Source organism: Podarcis vaucheri (assembly GCF_965113315.1).
Source record: "Podarcis vaucheri genome assembly, chromosome: 7".
In the NCBI taxonomy this organism is placed as follows: Eukaryota; Metazoa; Chordata; class Lepidosauria; order Squamata; family Lacertidae; genus Podarcis; species Podarcis vaucheri.
This window is the reverse complement of record NC_138765.1, coordinates 85,970,546-85,991,061: the sequence shown is the minus strand read 5'-3', so window position 1 is coordinate 85,991,061 and position 20,516 is coordinate 85,970,546. Positions and strand designations below refer to the sequence as shown.

The window sequence follows — 20,516 nt, the reverse complement described above, 5'->3', positions numbered from 1 at the left end:
ATGGGAAATGTAGTCCGGACCATATGGGGGTGGGAAAATGCCATGCACCCAGCAATGCTCTAATAAACCCCCCAGGGCAGGCCATCCTTTCCCTGAGCTGGGATCTACAAAGCCTTAAAACTTTACTGACGCACTTCAAAGAGCAACTGGGCCAGGAACAAAGTCTTGGGAGAAGATGCCCTTTGAAGGCTCAAGTTTTGATCTCTGCTGGATCCTGTTCCTCGGGTTTCTTAGCAGTTTCTTCTCACCCACTGCTAAAGGGTTGTCCTGCCATGGCTCCCACCCAGGCCTGCTTCTCCCTCTGGATTGGGAGGTGGTGGTGGTGGAGAGAGCATTCCCCAAATCCCAGAGTGCCCCTGTCAGCCCCTGTTGACAGTGCTGAGCTATATGGACCAATGGTCTGGTGCTGGATGAACCAGCTTCCTGGCTTCCCAAACTTTGCTGTTGCTTGTTTGCCTGTGTCAAATTACTTTAGGCAACTGGTCATTTCAAGTTTCCATTGTATCTTCTTGTGCTGCCATTGACAGCCCTCCCCCTCCCCCTCCCTCCTTTTCCTTTAGCCTTGTTCTTGGCTTTGACTCAAAGGGTTGACACCACCTTGGCCACCAGCTTCCTAGGTTGCCTGCAACTCTTGGCCTTACCTTGGACAACCCGTTCAGCCTCATTCTGTGCAGTGCTGGTCTCTGTGGCTCATAATGCACTCAGAGCAGATGGCCAAAGCTGAGCAACCACAGCTTTGGCCAAGTATGGATGTCAGGATTGAGCAGCCCAAGATGCAGCCTTTGTTGGCTCTTGTTGGAGGTTCCCAGGAAGCTAAATCAAGGGAAGTATAGTACTGGTCTGTTCTGTTCTGTTCTGTCTTGGTCCGACTCCACTTGGAGTCTTGTGACCAGTTCTGGTCAACACAGTTTAAGGAGGAGATTGACAAGCTGAAGGTGTGGAAAACAGGATGGCCAAACTGATCAAGAATTATGAGAAATGGTGGAGAGATTTGGGTACATTTAACCTGGAGAAGAGACGACTGAGAGGTGACACAATAGCCATCTTCAGATATCTAAAGGGATGACCCATGGAAAATGGAACAAGCTTGTTTTCTGCTGATTCAAAGGGGAGGACCCAAACCAATGGATTCCAGTGACAATAAAGGAGATTCTGGATCAACATCAGGAAGTTGAACGGATTACCTGAGAAGACGGTGGGCTTTCCTTCACTGGAGGTTTTTAAACAGAAGGTTGATGGCTATCCGTCAAGAATTCTTCAGCTGTGATTCCTGCACTGCGGGGCATTGGGCTAGGTGACTTTTGGGGTCCCTTCCAGCTCTACAAGCCTATGAAATCAGAACACACCAACTTATTCACCGCTCCCAAATTCCCTCCTCTCCTGAGTCTGCGTGACTTTAATCCTGTAAAGCAGATGAAGGCATCAAATCTTGTCATGCTTTCTCTCTCAGCGCATCATGCAGTTTTAATGAAAACAACATGTCCCAGGCATGGAACTGGGTGAACTTAGGTGAACCCTGAGAGGGTGCTGAATTCAAAGGAATGCGTGAACTGTGGCTCTCGTGTCACCTTGTGCCAACCTCCGCGCAGCACCCGCATGTCTGACACGTGATGGAGCCCAACCCCATTGCATTTGGAAGAGGGGATGCTCTGCTTCAAGGCTGCTGGGATAACCCCTTCAGGGCTTTCCAGACTTTCAGCATCTAATTCCTGCAGACAGCAGCCTGAGACCGAGGTCATTTCACAGATGGCAGCTTAGAAGAGGAAGCAGCAATTCCCTCTCCACTTTCTCACAGGGCCCTCCTGAGATTGCATGACTGGAGGGCCAGTGAAATGCAGAAGACCCCCAGGCTGGGGACAGTGGACTGCCAACATGGTGCCCTAGCAGCCATCCATAGCCTTGTTCTTCATTCATATGTCTAATCCTCCTTTAAAGCCATACAAGTTGGTGACGGTCACAGCCTCCTGTGCGAGTGTGTTCCATAGCTGAACTACATGAAGACATGTGTCTGTCCAAAATTGTCCAACATTCAGGGCTCATCCACACCCTGCACTTTCTAGGCACAAGTTGGCACTTTCCTGGTCTGTGCCCAAGTGTTGCTTCCCTCCCCTTCCCCACCGAAAACCTGCTCTTTGCTGCTGAATTGGAGCAAACAACAATTCAGGTCAGGAATCCCCAAACTCAGCCCTCCAGATGTTTTGGGACTACAACTCCCATCATCCCTAGCTAACAGGACCAGTGGTCAGGGATGATGGGAAGTGTAGTCCCAGAACACCTGGAGGGCTGAGTTTGGGAGATGCCTGATTCAGGTTTTTCTGCAGACTGATGTTTGCTCCAATTCAGTGGTAAATAATAGGTTTATACACCTTGAACAGTATCCTTTTTGAGGCGCTACAGAGCAAGATGAGCGTGCAGCCCCAGAGTTGTCTGCGACTGGACCTAACAGTCAGGGGTACCTTTACCTTTTAAGCAGAACTGTACACAATATTCCAAGTACAGCCACACCATAGAATTACATAATGCCATTCTGATATTGGCAGTTTTATTTTCAGTTTCCTTTCCTAATGATCCCTAGCATGGAATTCACTTTTTTCAAGGCTGCCACACACTGGGTCAATGTCTTCATTGAATCCACCTTTGCCCCAAAATCTTGTTCCTAGTCAGTCCTGCCAATTTGAACCCTCTTAGAATATATGTTAAGTTAGGAATTTTTGCCCAAATGTAGAGCTTTGAAGGCTGGATGGGGGTGGACTGGAAAAAGGGGAGAAAACAGGTATTTCCCCATTTCTTCAAAGCCCCTTTTGTCCCATTCTGTCCTTCCTGTCCCCCCTCCCCCATGGACATTTTGAAAGGTTTTTAGATTAAGAAATATTGTCATTTAGAATGATGAACAAAATGTTTAAGACCAAGTTTTCATGTATTTATGCCCTCCAAATGATTTCTAAAACTGTGTAACAGTAACAAATTTGTGTAAGACCATGTACTGTATTAGGGACGTGGGTGGCGCTGTGGGTTAAATCACAGAGCCTAGGGCTTGCCGATCAGAAGGTCGGCGGTTCGAATCCCCGTGATGGGGTGAGCTCCTATTGCTCGCTCCCTGCTCCTGCCAACCTAGCAGTTTGAAAGCACATCAAGTGCAAGTAGATAAATAGGTACCGCTCCGGCGGGAAGGTAAACGGCGTTTCCGTGCACTGCTCTGGTTTGCCACAAGCAGCTTAGTCATGCTGGCCACATGACCCGGAAGCTGTACGCCGGCTCCCTCGGCTAATAAAGCGAGATGAGCGCCGTAACCTCAGAGTCGGTCATGACTGGACCTAATGGTCAGGGGTCCCTTTACCTTTACCTATGTACTGGATCACTACAATTCCTGTACCCCAAGGACAAGAAAACCCTGAGAGTACAGCTCAAATGCAAGCGTGAGATACATTTCTGCCCTTTGGGGGGCCTTGCCATTGTGACAAGGGAAGGAAGAAGGATTCAATGCTTTCTTTGTTTGTAGTCCTCCTTTTCTTGGCATAGTTGTGGATCTCTTTCTGCCTTCTAGATGAAACCTCAAAGCACTGGGCTTGGGAGAAAGAGCAAAGCAACATAATTTTATTTCCATCCGATTCATGCTCCTGAAAATCTGTCGGATCCAAGATTCAAAACCAGGAATGTAAGTGATGACAGTACAGTTTCTTCATTTGACTGGACTACAAAACAGGCAACACATTGCAGTCTGGATGTTGGGCATGTACGGTACTTTTTAAGTGTTGCAGAGTACAGATCATCTTCATGTACAGTATTTGGTAAAGTCTGGGATTCTGCCAAGCATATCCCTCCTGCAAGACGGTGGCAAGGCCTTTGCACAGCACAACCCCTGACTCCTCTTGCTTCTAAGCTACTTCTGATTCCTCCGTCCTCTGCAGCACATGAAAGAATCACCATTGTCCTCCTCTTGTCTTGCAGTAAGGTTTGATGGATGTTTTAGGAGGCTCTCGGAGTCTGCTGGGATGTTTCTTTCGTGCCTGAAAATAAAAAGGCAACCAGATTCTTTAGAAAAGGCTGACTTTGTAAGACAGCTGTGCAGGAGATGGGTTCTTCATATCCCAAGAATGACTAAAGCGCCAGCATTTCAATGGGATATTCTTGGCTTTGGAGAAGAAACAGCAGGTCTCTCTCTCCCCACCTTTCTCTTTAAAAGTGGTGTTTGGAAGTTGTCCTTCAATGAACAACACTGAGCTTGCTGTACCCTTATTGCTCCTCTTGGCTCCACCCAGCTTGAGCAGTTAGGAGAGTTGCAATACATTAAAAATAAAAAGTGAGGCTTGGCAGTGCTGGGCAGTCCACCTCCCCACTGTGCCCCCAGAACTGACGTTCCAGTAACACTTTCATTTGACATTCAGTTGTGACCTTCCTGCCAAAGACATGCTGGCAGCTGGGTGCTTTAAAGTGACAAAAAGAAAGAGAAGAAAGCGCTTTACCTGCAAAAGAGCTGCCCAGGTGCTTCTGCTGCTGCTGAGACAGGCGTTGCCATCTGCCAGGGCTGGCGATGTAGGATAAATAACCAACATGCTTAACCCTAATTAATGCACGAAGGGGTTAAGACCATAGAGAAAGCTGTTCTGCCAGACTTAGATAGGTCACACCCCCTCACCTTGAGAGGAAGGTTAGCAAATGCTTTGTTTTCTCACTTCCACCATGTGAACCCTATCTGTACAGGTAAAGGTAAAGGGACCCTTAACCATTAGGTCCAGTCGTGGCCGACTCTGGGGTTGCGGTGCTCATCTTGCTTTATTGGCCGAGGGAGCCGGCGTACAGCATCAGGGTCATGTGGCCAGCATGACTAAGCCGCTTCTGGCAAACCAGAGCAGTGCACAGAAACGCCGTTTACCTTCCCACCAGAGCGGTACCTATTTATCTACTTGCACTTTGACGTGCTTTTGAACTGCTAGGTTGGCAGGAGCAGGGACTGAAGAATGGGAGCTCACTCCGTCACGGGGATTAGAACCACCAACCTTCTGATCTGCAAGTCCTAGGCTCTGTGGTTTAACCCACAGCGCCACCCACGCCCCTGTAAGGAGGCCTAAGTTAGATACTTGGACTGCATGGCTTAAGCAAGCCACTTTTATGTTTCTATACAAATAATTTAGACATAATTTAGTGCCCTAGTTTAATGTGAAGAAAAACTTGCTTCTATCTGTCCTAAATATTCTCTCTCTGTGTGTGCCTTTCCTGTTGCGTGTGGGCAAGGAGGTTCTTGAGTACCCCCCTGTTTTTCTTCCACATTTTGTGGTGCCCAGGGTGTTTCTTCAGATCTCCAGATGTGCACCTCATAGGTTGTCGACTCCTGGCTGGAAGAAGCACATCTGGTTTCTCTCAGCAGATGATGAGAAACAAGAAGCTTGCATTTTCTCGTGGCTCTTGGTCCATGTGTGGTCCATGCATTTGATTGCTAGATGCCTTCTCTGCCTTTTGCCTGAACAAATGCTTTAAGACAGTTTCTAGCAAATATATGAAGTATTCAGGAAAGCACCCTTGGGTGCTCCGCGCTGGCAGGTTCTGGGTGGTGTGCTCTCCACTTCTCCTGGGGCTAGTCTGGGAAAGGATGGTGGGTGGCCTCCTTGTGCTAACATTCACCAGCTGTGAGGCCCTGAAGGCCTGGTGATCCTGCTGAGTTGAAGGAGAGGCAGCCTTTCAGGTGGGGCAGGAGGAGCTTGGGGCTACTATTTTAATACTTAGATCTTCTCATTGTCATTCCTGGTAACACAGAAACATTAAAACATCAGAACCAAAGAACATTTTGGTTCTGTTCTTGGGGGGCGGGGGGGGGGCGGGGCTGGTGTGGAGGACTCCCTGGTTCTGAATAGGGTAACTGTGCCCCTGAAGGGGACCAGGTGCACAGCCTGGGAGTCATTTTGGACTCACAGCTGTCCATGGAGGCACAGGTCAATTCTGTATCCAGGGCAGCTGTCTACCAGCTCCATCTGGTACGCAGGCTGAGACCTTTCCTGTCTCGCCAGGATGGTGCACGCTCTAGTTATCTTTCACTTGGACTACTGCAATGCGCTCTACGTGGGGCTACCTTTAAAGGTGACCCGGAAACTACAACTAATCCAGAATGCGGCAGCCAGACTGGTGACTGGGAGCGGCCGCCAAGACCACGTAACACTGGTCTTGAAAGTCCTACATTGGCTCCCAGTACGTTTCCGAGCACAATTCAAAGTGTTGGTGTTGACCTTTAAAGCCCTAAATGGCCTTGGCCCAGTATACCTGAAGGAGCGTCTCCACCCCATCATTCTGCCTGGACACTGAGGTCCAGCGCCGAGGGCCTTTTGGCGGTTCCCTCATTGCGAGAAGTGAGGCTACAGGGAACCAGACAGAGGGCCTTCTCGGTAGTGGCGCCCGCCCTGTGGAATGCCCTCCCATCAGATGTCAAAGAGATAAACAACTACCTGACATTTAGAAGACATCTGAAGGCAGCCATGTTCAGGGAAGTTTTTAATGTGTGAAATTTTAATGTACTTTTAATCTTTGTTGGAAGCCGCCCAGATGGGAAGCCCAGCCAGATGGGCGGGGTACAATTAATAAATTATTATTATTATTATTATTATTATTATTATTATTATTATTATTGTTATTGCTATTGCTATTGTTATTATTATACCAGGGCCCCACTAGATACCCACAAGCAGTTCTTTGTGTTATGAGAGATGGAGAATAACTTTTCTCGATCTACTTTATCCATGTCAGGCATGAATTTCTAAACTTCTTTCATGCCACCCCTCACCCACAGTGTTCGAAATTAGCATGTGGCTTTCAATCACTTGCAACCAAGTGAAGATGCAAGGGGGGCCAGGATGACACCTGGAATCTCCACCATCTGGGGACTGTTGGATCGGCCCAGTTTTCACAGCCTAATCCTGCAGAATTCTATCCATTATCTTTTATCTGCCCAGTTGGAATGAATTTCTGCAGCCCAAATGCTTTTTCTGTGCAGCGTGATTCATGATTAAGAGAAAGAGGTCAGAACAGGCCTGTTGGACTGTCCTTGACTCAAGTGACTTTTCTTCTTTAAGTTCTCAATGGTCTTAACCTAGCTCAAGATTGTGCTCTGAACTAGTGAGATGTTTAACTGAGAATCAATCACGGTCAGTCCATCATTTGGGGAACAAAGACTCTAGAGCCGTCTTGCCTTCTAGACATTCTGTTTTGGTGACTGCAAATTTGGTTTAAGGAGCCATTTGGTGCCTTGCTTATATATCTGAGTTTCTAACCCTGCTTACCCAGGCTTTGGGGACGTGGTACCCTGTGTCTCTGCTCTCTTCCTCTCTGAGCCACTTCTCTGTGTTCTCCTCCTTGCCTGCAGACAAGATGTTGCACACCTGGGCTGCTTCTTCCTCGCTGGCCACCCAGGACTTCCACACCTGGCGGATCCCTGTGGACTGCGTCCGCGCCAATGAGCTGTGTGCGGCTGAGCCCAGCTGCAGCTCCCGTTACCGCACGCTGCGCCAGTGTGTGGCCGGGCGTGACCGCAACACCATGCTGGCCAACAAGGAGTGCCAGGCAGCGCTGGAGGTGCTACAGGAAAGCCCCCTCTACGACTGCCACTGCAAGCGCGGGATGAAGAAGGAGCTCCTGTGCCTTCAGATCTACTGGAGTATCCACCTTGGCTTGACAGGGGGTAAGTACCTTCCCGGCTAGCAGGGGTGTGCATGTGTGAAACTGAGTTGATCTTTGAGAACTGGGCTGGATTGCTGCAATGCGCTCTACGTGAGGAATCCCCAAACTTGGCCTTCCAGATGTTTATGTTTTGGGACTACAACTCCCATCATCCCTAGCTAACAGGACCAGGGTGTCAGGGATGATGGGATGTGTAGTCCCAAAACATCTGGAGGGCTGAGTTTGGGGATGCCTGATCTAGATGCTGCACATGACTGCTGGTGGGAGTGAAGCCCTTCACCAGATGGAATACAGTGGTACCTCTAGATGCGAACGGGATCCGTTCCGGAGCCCCGTTCGCATCTAGAAGCAAACGTAACCCGTGTCCTCACATCTGCGCGTGCACGGGTCACATTTCGGCGCTTCTGCGCATGCGCACGATGTCATTTTGAACATCTGCACATGCGCAAGTGGCGAAACCCAGAAGTAACACTCTCCATTACTTGCGGGTTGCCGCAGAGCGCAACTTGAACGCGCTCATCCTGAAGCACATTCAACCCAAGGTATGACTGTACACAGGACATGAAAAAATAATTACCTTTCGCTTTAAGAGATCATTTTTTAAAAAACAAAACAGAAAGAAATCAGTGCCTAAAATGGCTAGTAAGCCTCTCCTTGTAAGCAGGTGAAGGAAAAATTCAGGGAGTACAGTTTCAAACAGTTACGGACAGCTTAGTCACAGTAGTTCATGCACCAGTTATTTCATGGATGAGACCGCATTGCACTCTATGTGGGGCTTCCGTTGTGCTTGATCTAGAAGCTGCAGTTAGTGCAGAATGCTGCAGCACGATTGCTGACGGGAGTGAGGCCTCGTCAGCACAGAACACCTTTGCTCAGAGATCTGTACTGGTTGCCAGCTTGCTACTGGGCCAAGTTCAAGGTGTTGCTATTAGTATATAAAGTCCTTAACAACTTGGGACCGGTTTACTTGCGAGATCGTCTCACCCATGTCTGCCGACATGACCGCTTCAATTGGCAGCACTGGCATTGTGAAAAGTACAGTGAAGACACCGGCCTGATTTCAAGAGGCGGGGAGTTCCAAAGAACCAAACGATTTGAGTTCTTATAAATGGATAACGGGTATTACATGGCACCTGTACCAGTGCCGGTTGTGCAAGTCTGCATCTCATTCTTCGATGGGAGAATCCCAGGGAAGCCTAGACCAAGCTTCCTTTGAAGAGAGGCTGGGTAAGGTTTACTGCTGTGTGGACTTGGTTAAGATTGTAGGCTTTTCAAGCACATCTTCCAAGCCACATGACCTTGCTGGCTGCTCTTTTGAAGCTGTTGCTCTTGCAGACCAGGTGTGCTCCCTTTCCCATGCCTTCTTTCCCTGGCTACACCTCTTCCCCTTCCCCACCCAGTGGAGAACAAACCCTGCAAAGAAACCAAATTGACAGGGGCTTGCTTCTGCGTTGCTGCAGGCAGCGAGGGGTATGAAAAAGGAAGGGGACAAAATACGGTTTGCTGTCCCTCTCATGGGTTGCCCAAGGCACCTGTCCCCCTTGGCACTCCCTGCAATCCAGACTTGCAGTGCCATGGCAAATTCTGAAGTGCCGGAGCTCATCAGGAGACCCCCCGTAGTCTTTCTCCCCACAGTGTGTCCAGGAATGCAGGTAATGGTGTTGATCCATTACGATGCACACATATCAGCAATCCAACTGGGGGTAAGATCCATGGAACTCTGTGCAGTTACAGGGAACCAGACAGAGGGCCTTCTCGGTAGTGGCGCCCGCCCTGTGGAAAGCCCTCCCATTCAAATGTGAAGGAAAGAAGCAGCTATCTTATCTTTAAAAGACATCTGAAGGCAGCCCTGTTTAGGGAAGTTTTTAATATTTAATGCTGTATTGTTTTTAACACTCAACTGGAAGCCGCCCAGAGTGGCTGGGGAAACTCAGCCAGATGGGCGGGGTATAAATAATAAATTATTATTATTATAAATTATTATTCCTGATTGCAGAGGTTCAGTGTGCAAAACGCATCGAGATTTCACAAAAGATCTCCAGCCAGCTGAAATGCAGCCTTTTGCCTTTCACTGGAAATGCAAAGAATCTTGCAAAAATTTCTGCACTGGAGTGGGTTGGACCAGATGATCCGGGGAGAGGGGGTACCTTCCGGCTCTTACAATTCTGTGATTCTAAGTGTTACCATTTCAATTTTTAGCATGAAGTAGGGACCCTGTCAATGAAAAAGAAGGCAGTACCCAGCCTCTGTGTGCCATTTACTGGTATCTCATTATCTCAAAATAAAAAAATTCCTTCCAGTAGCACCTTAAAGACCAACTAAGTTGCCATTTGACTATGGCAGACCAACATGGCTACCTATCTGTAACTGGAACTCATTATCTCAGTTTTTCTATGTTAATCTGTCAGAAACAAACTAGCCTAGGAAGGTGCAGCAGCTATAAGTAAACTGGCAGGAGGAGGGAGGAAAGCATTGGTGAAAAGGGGGGTGCTCTATTGATGGATGCACCCCATTTTACACATACAAGATCTGTGGCACAGTTTCCTGTCTCCAGCAAATGCAAGTCTCTGGGCATATTTCTCTGCACCTACAGGCAAAGGACAGTTTGCAAATGGCAAGATCTGCCCACCTGTCCAAAGTTTTGCCCCTGACCATCTTCCCAAAGGTCCTCTTTCCTCGTGGAAGGAGCCCAGCTGAGCTCCCCACCCACCCACAAGGCTGCTCCCGTTCCACCTTGGTGCTTCCCCCCAGAGGCTATTTCTGCCTCCAGCTCAAGGGAAGTCCATTGCCCTTTTGATGCACGACAATTTTCCTAGCAAGGGGCAAAGTTTTTCAGATACCTAATTACTTATGGCCCTGGCGAGGCGATATAGAAAAAGAAGCAGCTGAGGCACCTGAATTGCGAATGTGTGATTTGTCATTGCAAGCCCAGCGAGGGGGAAATGCAAAGCTGTGGCCTGTCAGAGCTGCCCATGGAGAGACAAAGCTTTGATTCCACGCCAGCAATTCTCCAGCTTCATGGAGGCAGAAGCAAGGCTAGCCACTTAATCGATTTCATAGAATTGCTGAGTTGGAAGGGACCCTAAGGGTCATCCAGCCCAACCCCCCTGAGGTCCAGGAATCTCATTTAAAGTTTCCCTGGCAGATGGCTATCCAACCTCGGCTTAAAAACCTCCAAGGAAGGAGAGTCTGTCATATCTCGTGGGAGTCTGTTCCACTACTGAACGGCTCTTACCACTGAATCAGACCAAACAGCAACTGAGTTTTCCATGGATTGCTGTTTGTTCCAATTCAACAGTAAAGAGCATTTTTTCCAGGGGAGCTGTGGGGCAAATGCAAAACCGTTTGGACCTGTGCCTAGAAAGCATGGGAGAAGTGGAAAACCACTCGGACCCGAGCTTTTTTAAGCACGGGACAAACAGGGATGTGGACAAGCCCTGACCAGCAGCAGCACTCCAGGATTTCGGGGAGGAGGTCTCTCCCAACCCTTCCTGGGCATTCCAGGGATTGAACCTGGGATCTTCTACATGCAAGGGAGCTGCTCTGCCACTGAGCTATGGCTGACAGACACCAGGACTTCCCTCACTTACTCCCCCTTTGCACACTTAGATGGAAGTCAGAGCCTCTTTAAAGGTAAAGGGACCCCTGACCATTAGGTCCAGTCACGGATGATTATGGGGTTGCGGCGCTCATCTTGCTTTATTGGCCGAGGGAGCCATCATACAGCTTCCATGCCTAAGCTGCTTCTGGCAAACCAGAGCAGCGCACGGAAAGGCCGTTTACCTTCCCACCAGAGCAGTACCTATTTAGCTACTTGCACTTTGACGTGCTTTCGAACTGCTAGGTCGGCAGGAGCAGGGACTGAGCAATGGGAGCTCACCCCGTCGCGGGGATTCGAACCGCCGACCTTCTGATTGACAAGCCCTAGGCTCAGTGGTTTAGTCCACAGTGCCACCTGTGTCCCCAGAGCCTCTTTGGGCACGTTCAAATGACCGCTTCCTCTGCATCCAGTGCACTCCCACTGCTAAATTTAGAAGCCGCGTTCACACGATGTTAGCCACGATCCGTTTCGGTCCTGCTGTTCCTTGACAAATGCTGCCGTTTCTGAAACCAGCTTCAATCCGATTAGGAAACTGGGTGCAGAGTCAGCGGTCGCGCAAATTTCTGGCCATCACGTGTGCGCAGACAACAGCTTAGTAAATAGTAATTGTCAGGGTGGGAAACTGAAAAGGTCCTGAGATAGATAGATGATAGATAGATAATTTATTACGGGTAGAGACCAGCTTGTAAAACACACTTGGGGGTACAATCCCAGAAGGAAAACAAACATTTAAAACAATGTACAACAATAAATTTAAAAATTATAAATGTGATAAGCCTATAGATACTTAAAACTTTAAGATAAGCTGCTGCAGAGAGTTGACCCAGAGTCACCCATGGAACCAAGTGTGGGGATTTTCTTAACGAACTAGTTTGGGTGGGGGGTGTGTTCTGCGCCTACAGATCTATACACAGAATCTGTCGACCATCCTGCGTGTCGGGTTCAGGCATCCCACTTCCTGATGGGAACGATCCTCTGTAAATGCATCTTGGAACTCTGTGGGTGGCTGGGAAACGACCTTGCTGCATTTCAAGTCGGATTGCAGGGGGATGACGCCTCTACAACTCTATGATTTCCATGTGAACCTCCCCTTAAGGCTCTGTCTTTCCCTTCCCGGGCTCCCGTTCCCTACTGAGAAAGGAGAGAAGCAGCCTGTGTGAGAAGCGTGCCCTTGAAAAGCAGCCTCTGTGCACGGGGGCAGCTGAGCTCGCCTGGCAATGGGGAACAATCCCCAGTACTGTAATGAAATGCATTTGTAACTGTCCAGTGAGGAGCTCCTGTGGTGGGGGCTGACCCTTTCTGGAGTGCTCCTGGCTTGCTAATAACCTTGTGTTTGAGCAGCTGAGCTTCTTAATTACAAGAGAGGAGGGGGGCAGCTGCCACCATCACCTCCTCCTCCTCCTCCTGCAGGCTGAGAATATCTTCTGTGAGTAAGCAGCCCAGGAGGAACCTGGGAGGGAGGTCTTCTCCTCCTCCTCCACCAGAGTCTTTCCATTCTTTGAGCTTGTTTTGCAACTCCTGATCGCAAAGGGTGGAACAAGTAAATCAGGGGTTGGCAACCTAAGGCCCATGGGCCACAAGCAGCCCACAGGGATCATTTAACTGGCCCCCGAGCCGCCCGCTTGGTGAGTCCCCGTGTGCTGCACTAATCCGGCGCGGCATGGGGATTCGCTTCTGCGTTGCCGGAAATTGCATCTGCGTGCGCATGCACTCACACACACGCAATCCGCCCTACAGAGGGATCTCTGCTGGAGTGAACCGGCCCAGGCGAGGTAAACCTTGCCGACCCCTGAAGTAAATGGTCAAGGGTCCAGAAACGAAGCCTTAGGAGGAGGAACAGTTGACACTGAGGTCCAGCTCCGAGGGCCTTCTGGCGGTTCCCTCACTGTGAGAAGCCAAGTTACAGGGAACCAGGCAGAGGGCCTTCTCGGTAGTGGCACCTGCCCTGTGGAATGCCCTCCCATCAGATGTCAAAGAGAAAAACAACTACCAGACGTTTAGAAGACATCTGAAGGCAGCCCTGTTTCGGGAAGCTTTTAATGCTTGATGCATTACTGTATTTTAATATTTTGTTGGAAGCCGCCCAGAGTGGCTGGGGAAACCCAGCCAGATAGGCGGGGTATAAATAATGAATTTTATTATTATTGTTGTTGTTGTTGTTGTTGGAGTTATTTAGCCTGGAGAAGGGAAGGCTGACAGGTGACATGATAGCCATCTCCAGATACCTGAAGGGCTGTCATATGCAGGATGGAGCAAGCTTGTTTTCTGCTGCTCCAGAGGGGAGGAACTGAACCAATGGATCCATTTTAAGGGAAGGAGATTCCGACTAAACAATAGGAAGAGATTTTTGGTGGCAAGAGCTGTTTGCCTGTGGAATAGGCTACTTCAGAAGGTGGCAGGCTCTCTGTTGTAGAGTACTCGCTTTGGTAACACATATACTGTGGGTTAAACCACTGAGCCTAGGACTTGCCGATCAGAAGGTCGGCGGTTCGAATCCCCACGATGGGGTGAGCTCCCGTTGCTCTGTCCCTGCTCCTGCCAACCTAGCAGTTCGAAAGCACGTCAAAGTGCAAGTAGATAAATAGGTACTGCTCCGGCGGGAAGGTAAACAGAGTTTCTGTGCGCTGCTCTGGTTTGCCAGAAGCGGCTTAGTCATGCTGGCCACATGACCCGGAAGCTGTACGCTGGCTCCATCGGCCAATAAAGCAAGATGAGCGCCGCAACCCCAGAGTCATCCATGACTGGACCTAATGGTCAGGGGTCGCTTTACCTTTATACTAAAATTGGAACGATACAGAGAAGAACCTCTTTTGTAGCAGGTTTTTAAACAGACGGTGGATGGCCAGGGATTCTTTAGCTTTGATTCCTGCATTGCAGAGGATTGGACTAGATGGCCTTTGGGGTTCCTTCCAACTCTAAAATTCCGCGGTTTAAAGTGGCGTTGGGACTAAGAGCTGCTGAAATCCATGGTTTAAACTGGGGCCCTCCCTCTTCTGGATTGCTTCCATGCCCCTCTGGTCTGGTGTGTGAATCACGGTCACACCAGGGCTTCAGAGGTGAATTGGGAATGCAAGGGCTCCCGGATGCATCTGAAATGCCTTGCCTGAGCAGCTTCAGGGGCCGTTCAATCAAGCTACTTAGACTCTTGATGCTTAGAACTGTCCGTGTTAAAATGGATGTCAGGGAACTGACATCGGAGGGAGAGACGAAGGGGAGGCTCCCAGATGATGCTGGCGAAGGACCCAGCAGCAGGGGGAGAAACAGCTCAGTGGAGGGGGAAGCTAATCAGCGCAACACCAGGGATAAAGGGGGGCAGATGGGGGAAGTGGAGAGAGGGCTCCAGGACTCTTCACTGGACATCAGTGAGGAGAGCCCAGGTCCTCCGCTACCCACGCCTTCCCTGCGCAGAAGACTCCCGCGCAGTGAGAGGAGGAGGAGACTGGGTGTCAAACAACTTTTATGTTGGAAGAGGTTCAAGAAACGCCCACTGACGGATTCTGCCAGTGACTGAGGCAGCCGCCATGAGAAGGGGCTGCGCAGTCAGAAAGGTTTAACAAGGCAAATTAACCGAGAAAGGCACCAGCTTACGCAAGAGTAACTCATACCTATTACAATAGCCTTTGCCTCTTTCATGCTTGCAACAACCCTGTGAGGCTGTCAGTCCTGTTTCATAGGTCAGATATCAAGAAAAAGGGGGCAAGGGAGCTTTATCTGGAGAAAAGTGTTTGTGAGCTGAATCTGATTTCACAGATCAGCTAAGGCCAACCCATGATAGCTGCTGAGCCACATCACCCTCTTATCCAATCAGTGGAGGTGGTGCTGTTATAGGTGCCAAATAATACTCATTCCACATTTGCAAGAAGTTAGTATATTAGTGTGGTGGAACCTACACTCTGGAACTCTCTGCCTACTGACATCAGACAGACGTCTTCACTGTCCTCTTTTTGGTGCCTGTTAAAAACAAGCCTGCCCAGATCTTTAGAAAGTTGGTGTGAGTTTTAATCTGTGCTTAGTCTATTGTCATTTTAAATTCTCCAAAGCCTTAAATTGTTGTTAATTTTTCTGATTAACAATGCTATTGATCTAGGTTTTTGGTCAACTGCTTTGAGTTTGTTTTCACAAGAAACAAATCGCAGATTAACAGGGATCCAGGGATCTGTGGCTCTCTGCCCCCGCCCCGTGCAAAAGCAAAAGGACATGATGAGTTTCTAAGAGTCTCTCTTTCTCCTCCTTCTCATTCCAGGAGAAGAGTTTTATGAAGCTTCCCCCTACGAACCAGTCACCTCTCGTCTCACTGATATATTCAGACTTGCTTCAATTGTCTCAGGTAAGAGAGACCAAGGGAAAAAGGCTTCCTGGCCATTTCTGTTTGCTGTTTTCCATCAGGTGACTTGACTGCAGAACTCCAGGAGAACCAACATCTCCTTGCTCCTCTCTCCTGGGAGTTCAGGGCTGTCTGTGTATGGACACATGGCACTTTAAAGCGGATCTGGTTTGCAGGGCATCAGTTGAAGAAGGAGCAAAAAGGGTTTTCTTGTGTGTGTGTGTGTTTCTTTGTGGCTCATTAGCTGTTTTCCCTGTGTAAAGGTCAGAGGGGGCAGGGTTTCTGTGAGGCAGGGGATTAGCTGTGGGAGGAGCTTATCAGAGTTTGCAGGGCATCAGTTGAAGAAGGAGCAAAAAGGGTTTTCTTGTGTGTGTGTGTTTCTTTGTGGCTCATTAGCTGTTTTCCCTGTGTAAAGGTCAGAGGGGGCAGGGTTTCTGTTGAGGCAGGGGATTAGCTGTGGGAGGAGCTTATCAGAGTTTGCAGGGCATCAGTTGAAGAAGGAGCAAAAAGGGTTTTCTTGTGTGTGTGTGTTTCTTTGTGGCTCATTAGCTGTTTTCCCTGTGTAAAGGTCAGAGGGGGCAGGGTTTCTGTTGAGGCAGGGGATTAGCTGTGGGAGGAGCTTATCAGAGTTTGCAGGGCATCAGTTGAAGAAGGAGCAAAAAGGGTTTTCTTGTGTGTGTGTGTTTCTTTGTGGCTCATTAGCTGTTTTCCCTGTGTAAAGGTCAGAGGGGGCAGGGTTTCTGTTGAGGCAGGGGATTAGCTGTGGGAGGAGCTTATCAGAGTTTGCAGGGCAGCGGCGCGCGCCTAGTGGCGCGCGCAGTTAGATCCGTCTTTTAGATTTAGGGGATCTAGTCTCAAACGTTTGTGGGGGGAGATCTAGGTGTTTTTTTGTGTGTGGGAAGTTATTTGTCCTGTCTTCAAGCTTTTTATGATGGAGGACCTCTGTAGCCAACCCCAACGACACGATCTCAAGATGGAAGGGGAGGGAACAGCTGCAGTCGCCTGCGATTCCTGCGCAATGTTTGCCATCTTGCCAAAGGTTGCAGGCAGCTTTACCTGCAGCAATTGCATGTTGATTGCTCTCTTAAAAGACAAAGTCCAGCAACTGGAGGAACGTGTAGCTACGCTCCAAAGAATTAGAGAGCTGGAGCTCTTCTTGGAAGCAACAGAGCACACCGTCTCCACCAAGGAGGAGACAGGGGACTCCCCTGAGAAGGAGTCTAGTTCACCAACACAGGAGCCAGATATATGGAGAAACGTGACTCAAAGAAGTAGGAGGCCCAGGGTTCACTCTGATTGCTTAGAAATACACAATCGCTTTGAGGTCCTCTCCCCTAGCATGGAAGACGAAGAGCAGACTCCATTTGAGGATCTCTCCCTCATTACAGTCGATCAGGTATATGAAGACGAGCAGCAAAGTCAGTCCTCAGGGAATGTGCAGGCGACCTTGGAACGGACAGCTCACGGAAGAACCCCGACCAAACCCAAGAGGAGGCGTGTAGTGGTGATAGGGGATTCCCTACTGAGGGGAACAGAAGCAGTGATCTGTGGGCCTGACAAGATGTCTCGGGAAGTGTGCTGTCTCCCCGGGGCTAAGATCCAAGATGTAACTGAACGACTGCAAGGAATCATAAAACCCACTGACAAATACCCCTTCCTCTTGGTTCATGTGGGAACCAATGACACTGCAAGCAATAGCCTCCAGAAGATCAAAAGAGACTACGAGGCTCTCGGCAGGAAATTGAAGCAACTAAATGCACAAATTGTCATCTCGTCTGTCCTCCCAGTTGAACGACGTGGCCCAGGGAGAGAGGGGAAAATAGTGGAAGTGAACAGCTGGCTTCGCAAATGGTGTAAACAGGAACGGTTTGGATTCTTAGATCACGGACTGCAGTTTCTTGAAGATGGACTTCTGGCAAGTGATGGGCTGCACCTCACAACGGTTGGGAGAAATGTTTTTGCCAAAAATCTCAGAAACCTCATCAGGAGGGCTTTAAACTGACTAATGTGGGGGAGGGAGACAGTGCTCCTGAAGGTAGGAGCCTATCAATTAATGAAGATGATCATCCAAATGTCATAGACCAAATGGAGAAAACAGCACACGGACCTAGTGGTGGGAGGAAAAAATCCTTAAATAAGAGACATGGGGGAATGATTAATGGACTTCAATGTCTGTACACTAATGCGCAAAGCATGGGAAATAAACAAGATGAGCTTGAGCTCTTGGTACAGCAAACTAAATATGACATAATAGGCATCACTGAAACCTGGTGGGATAAGTCCCACGATTGGAATGTAATAATGGGGGGATACAATCTATTTCAGAGAAACAGACCAGACAAGAAAGGAGGAGGAGTGGCGTTATATGTCAGGGATGTGTATACCTGTGAAGAGATCCAAGATTTAGATCCTCAAAGCCAAAGTGAGAGCATTTGGGTCAAAATTAAGGGAGAGAAGAATAACAGAGACCTCATTGTGGGAGTTTACTATAGATCCCCAAGCCAAACGGAGGACATAGATGATGCCTTCCTGGAACAGATGGCCAAGCATGCAAAAGGAAGGGAGATAGCAGTAATGGGGGACTTCAATTACCCGGATATTTGTTGGACGTCAAACTCAGCCAAGAGCATAAGGTCAAACAGATTCCTCACTGGCCTTGCAGATAACTTCATTGTCCAGAAAGTGGGAGAAGCAACAAGAGGAACAGCCATTTTAGATCTGGTCCTAACCAATGTTGATGACCTGGTTAGTGGGGTAGAAGTGGAAGGATCATTAGGCGCGAGTGATCATGCTCTTCTGAAGTTTACTATACAGCGGAAAGGAGCAGCCAAGCATACTAGGACTCAATTTCTTGACTTTAAGAAAGCCGACTTCATAAAACTTAGGGAAGTGCTGGGTGAGATCCCATGGACAACAATACTAAAAGGAAAGGGAGTTCATGATGGCTGGGAGTTTGTTAAGAGGGAGATACTAAAAGCACAACGTCAGGCAATACCAATGAGACGGAAACATGGAAGGTGCCTAAAGAAGCCAGGGTGGCTATCTAAAGAACTTTTAACTGAATTAAGATTAAAAAAGGATGTGTACAAAAAATGGAAAAGGGGGGAAACCACCAAAGAGGAATTCAAACAAAAAGCCAGCACATGTAGACACAAAGTCAGAAAAGCTAAAGCACAGAATGAACTCAGGCTTGCTAGAGAGGTTAAAAGCAACAAAAAAGGCTTTTATGGGTATGTTTGTAGCAAAAGGAAGAACAAAGAAACTGTGGGGTCACTCAGAGGAGAAGATGGTGAAATGCAAACAGGGGACACAGAAAGGGCTGAACTACTCAATGCCTTCTTTGCCTCAGTCTTCTCCGATAAAGAAAACAATGCCCGACCTGAAGAATTTGGAGCAAATGATTCAGCAAAGGAAACACAGCCCAGAATAACTAAGGAGATAGTACAAGAATATTTGGCTAGTTTAGATGTATTCAAGTCTCCAGGGCCAGATGAACTGCATCCAAGAGTATTAAAAGAACTGGCAGATGTGATCTCAGAACCACTGGCAGTCATCTTTGAGAATTCCTGGAGAACAGGCGAAGTCCCGGCAGACTGGAGGAGGGCAAATGTTGTCCCTATTTTCAAAAAGGGGGAAAGAGAGGACCCAAATAATTACCGCCCAGTCAGTCTGACATCAATAGCAGGGAAGATTCTGGAGCAGATCATTAGGCAAACAGTCTGTGAGCACCTAGAAAGGAATGCTGTGATCACCAATAGTCAGCATGGATTTCTGAAAAATAAGTCATGTCAGACTAACCTGATCTCGTTTTTTGACAGAATTACAAGCCTGGTAGATGAAGGGAACGCAGTGGATGTAGCCTACCTTGATTTCAGCAAGGCATTTGACAAGGTGCCCCATGATATTCTTGTAAAGAAGCTGGTAAAATGCGGTCTTGACTATGCTACCACTCAGTGGATTTGTAACTGGCTGACTGACCGAACCCAAAGGGTGCTCATCAATGGTTCCTCTTCATCCTGGAGAAGAGTGACTAGTGGGGTGCCACAGGGTTCTGTCTTGGGCCCGGTCTTATTCAACATCTTTATCAACGACTTGGATGATGGACTCAAGGGCATCCTGATCAAATTTGCAGATGACACCAAACTGGGAGGGGTGGCTAACACCCCAGAGGACAGGATCACACTTCAAAACGACCTTGACAGATTAGAGAACTGGGCAAAAATAAACAAGATGAATTTTAACAGGGAGAAATGTAAAGTATTGCACTTGGGCAAAAAAAATGAGAGGCACAAATACAAGATGGGTGACACCTGGCTTGAGAGCAGTACATGTGAAAAGGATCTAGGAGTCTTGGTTGACCACAAACTTGACATGAGCCAACAGTGTGACGCGGCAGCTAAAAAAGCCAATGCAATTCTGGGCTGCATCAATAGGAGTATAGCATCTAGATCAAGGGAAGTAATAGTGCCACTGTATTCTGCTCTGGTCAGACCACACCTGGAGTACTGTGTCCAGTTCTGGGCACCACAATTCAAGAAGGACACTGACAAACTGGAACGTGTCCAGAGGAGGGCAACCAAAATGGTCAAAGGCCTGGAAACGATGCCTTATGAGGAACGGCTAAGGGAGCTGGACATGTTTAGCCTGGAGAAGAGGAGGTTAAGGGGTGATATGATAGCCATGTTCAAATATATAAAAGGATGTCACATAGAGGAGGGAGAAAGGTTGTTTTCTGCTGCTCCGGAGAAGCGGACACGGAGCAATGGATCCAAACTACAAGAAAGAAGATTCCACCTAAACATTAGGAAGAACTTCCTGACAGTAAGAGCTGTTCGACAGTGGAATTTGCTGCCAAGGAGTGTGGTGGAGTCTCCTACTTTGGAGGTCTTTAAGCAGAGGCTTGACAACCATATGTCAGGAGTGCTCTGA

At 48.4% G+C, this 20,516-nt stretch overlaps 1 protein-coding gene across 1 annotated transcript in view; it reads left to right on the top strand.

The window, feature by feature from the left end:
* Positions 1 to 20,516, top strand: part of GFRA2 (GDNF family receptor alpha 2) — an 88,540-nt gene that overhangs the window by 7,910 nt on the left and 60,114 nt on the right. The window contains exons 2-3 of the mRNA XM_082230256.1: positions 7,349 to 7,663; positions 15,507 to 15,590. Coding sequence (XP_082086382.1) covers positions 7,349 to 7,663; positions 15,507 to 15,590 — 399 coding nt within the window. The remainder of the gene's footprint in view (positions 1 to 7,348; positions 7,664 to 15,506; positions 15,591 to 20,516) is intronic.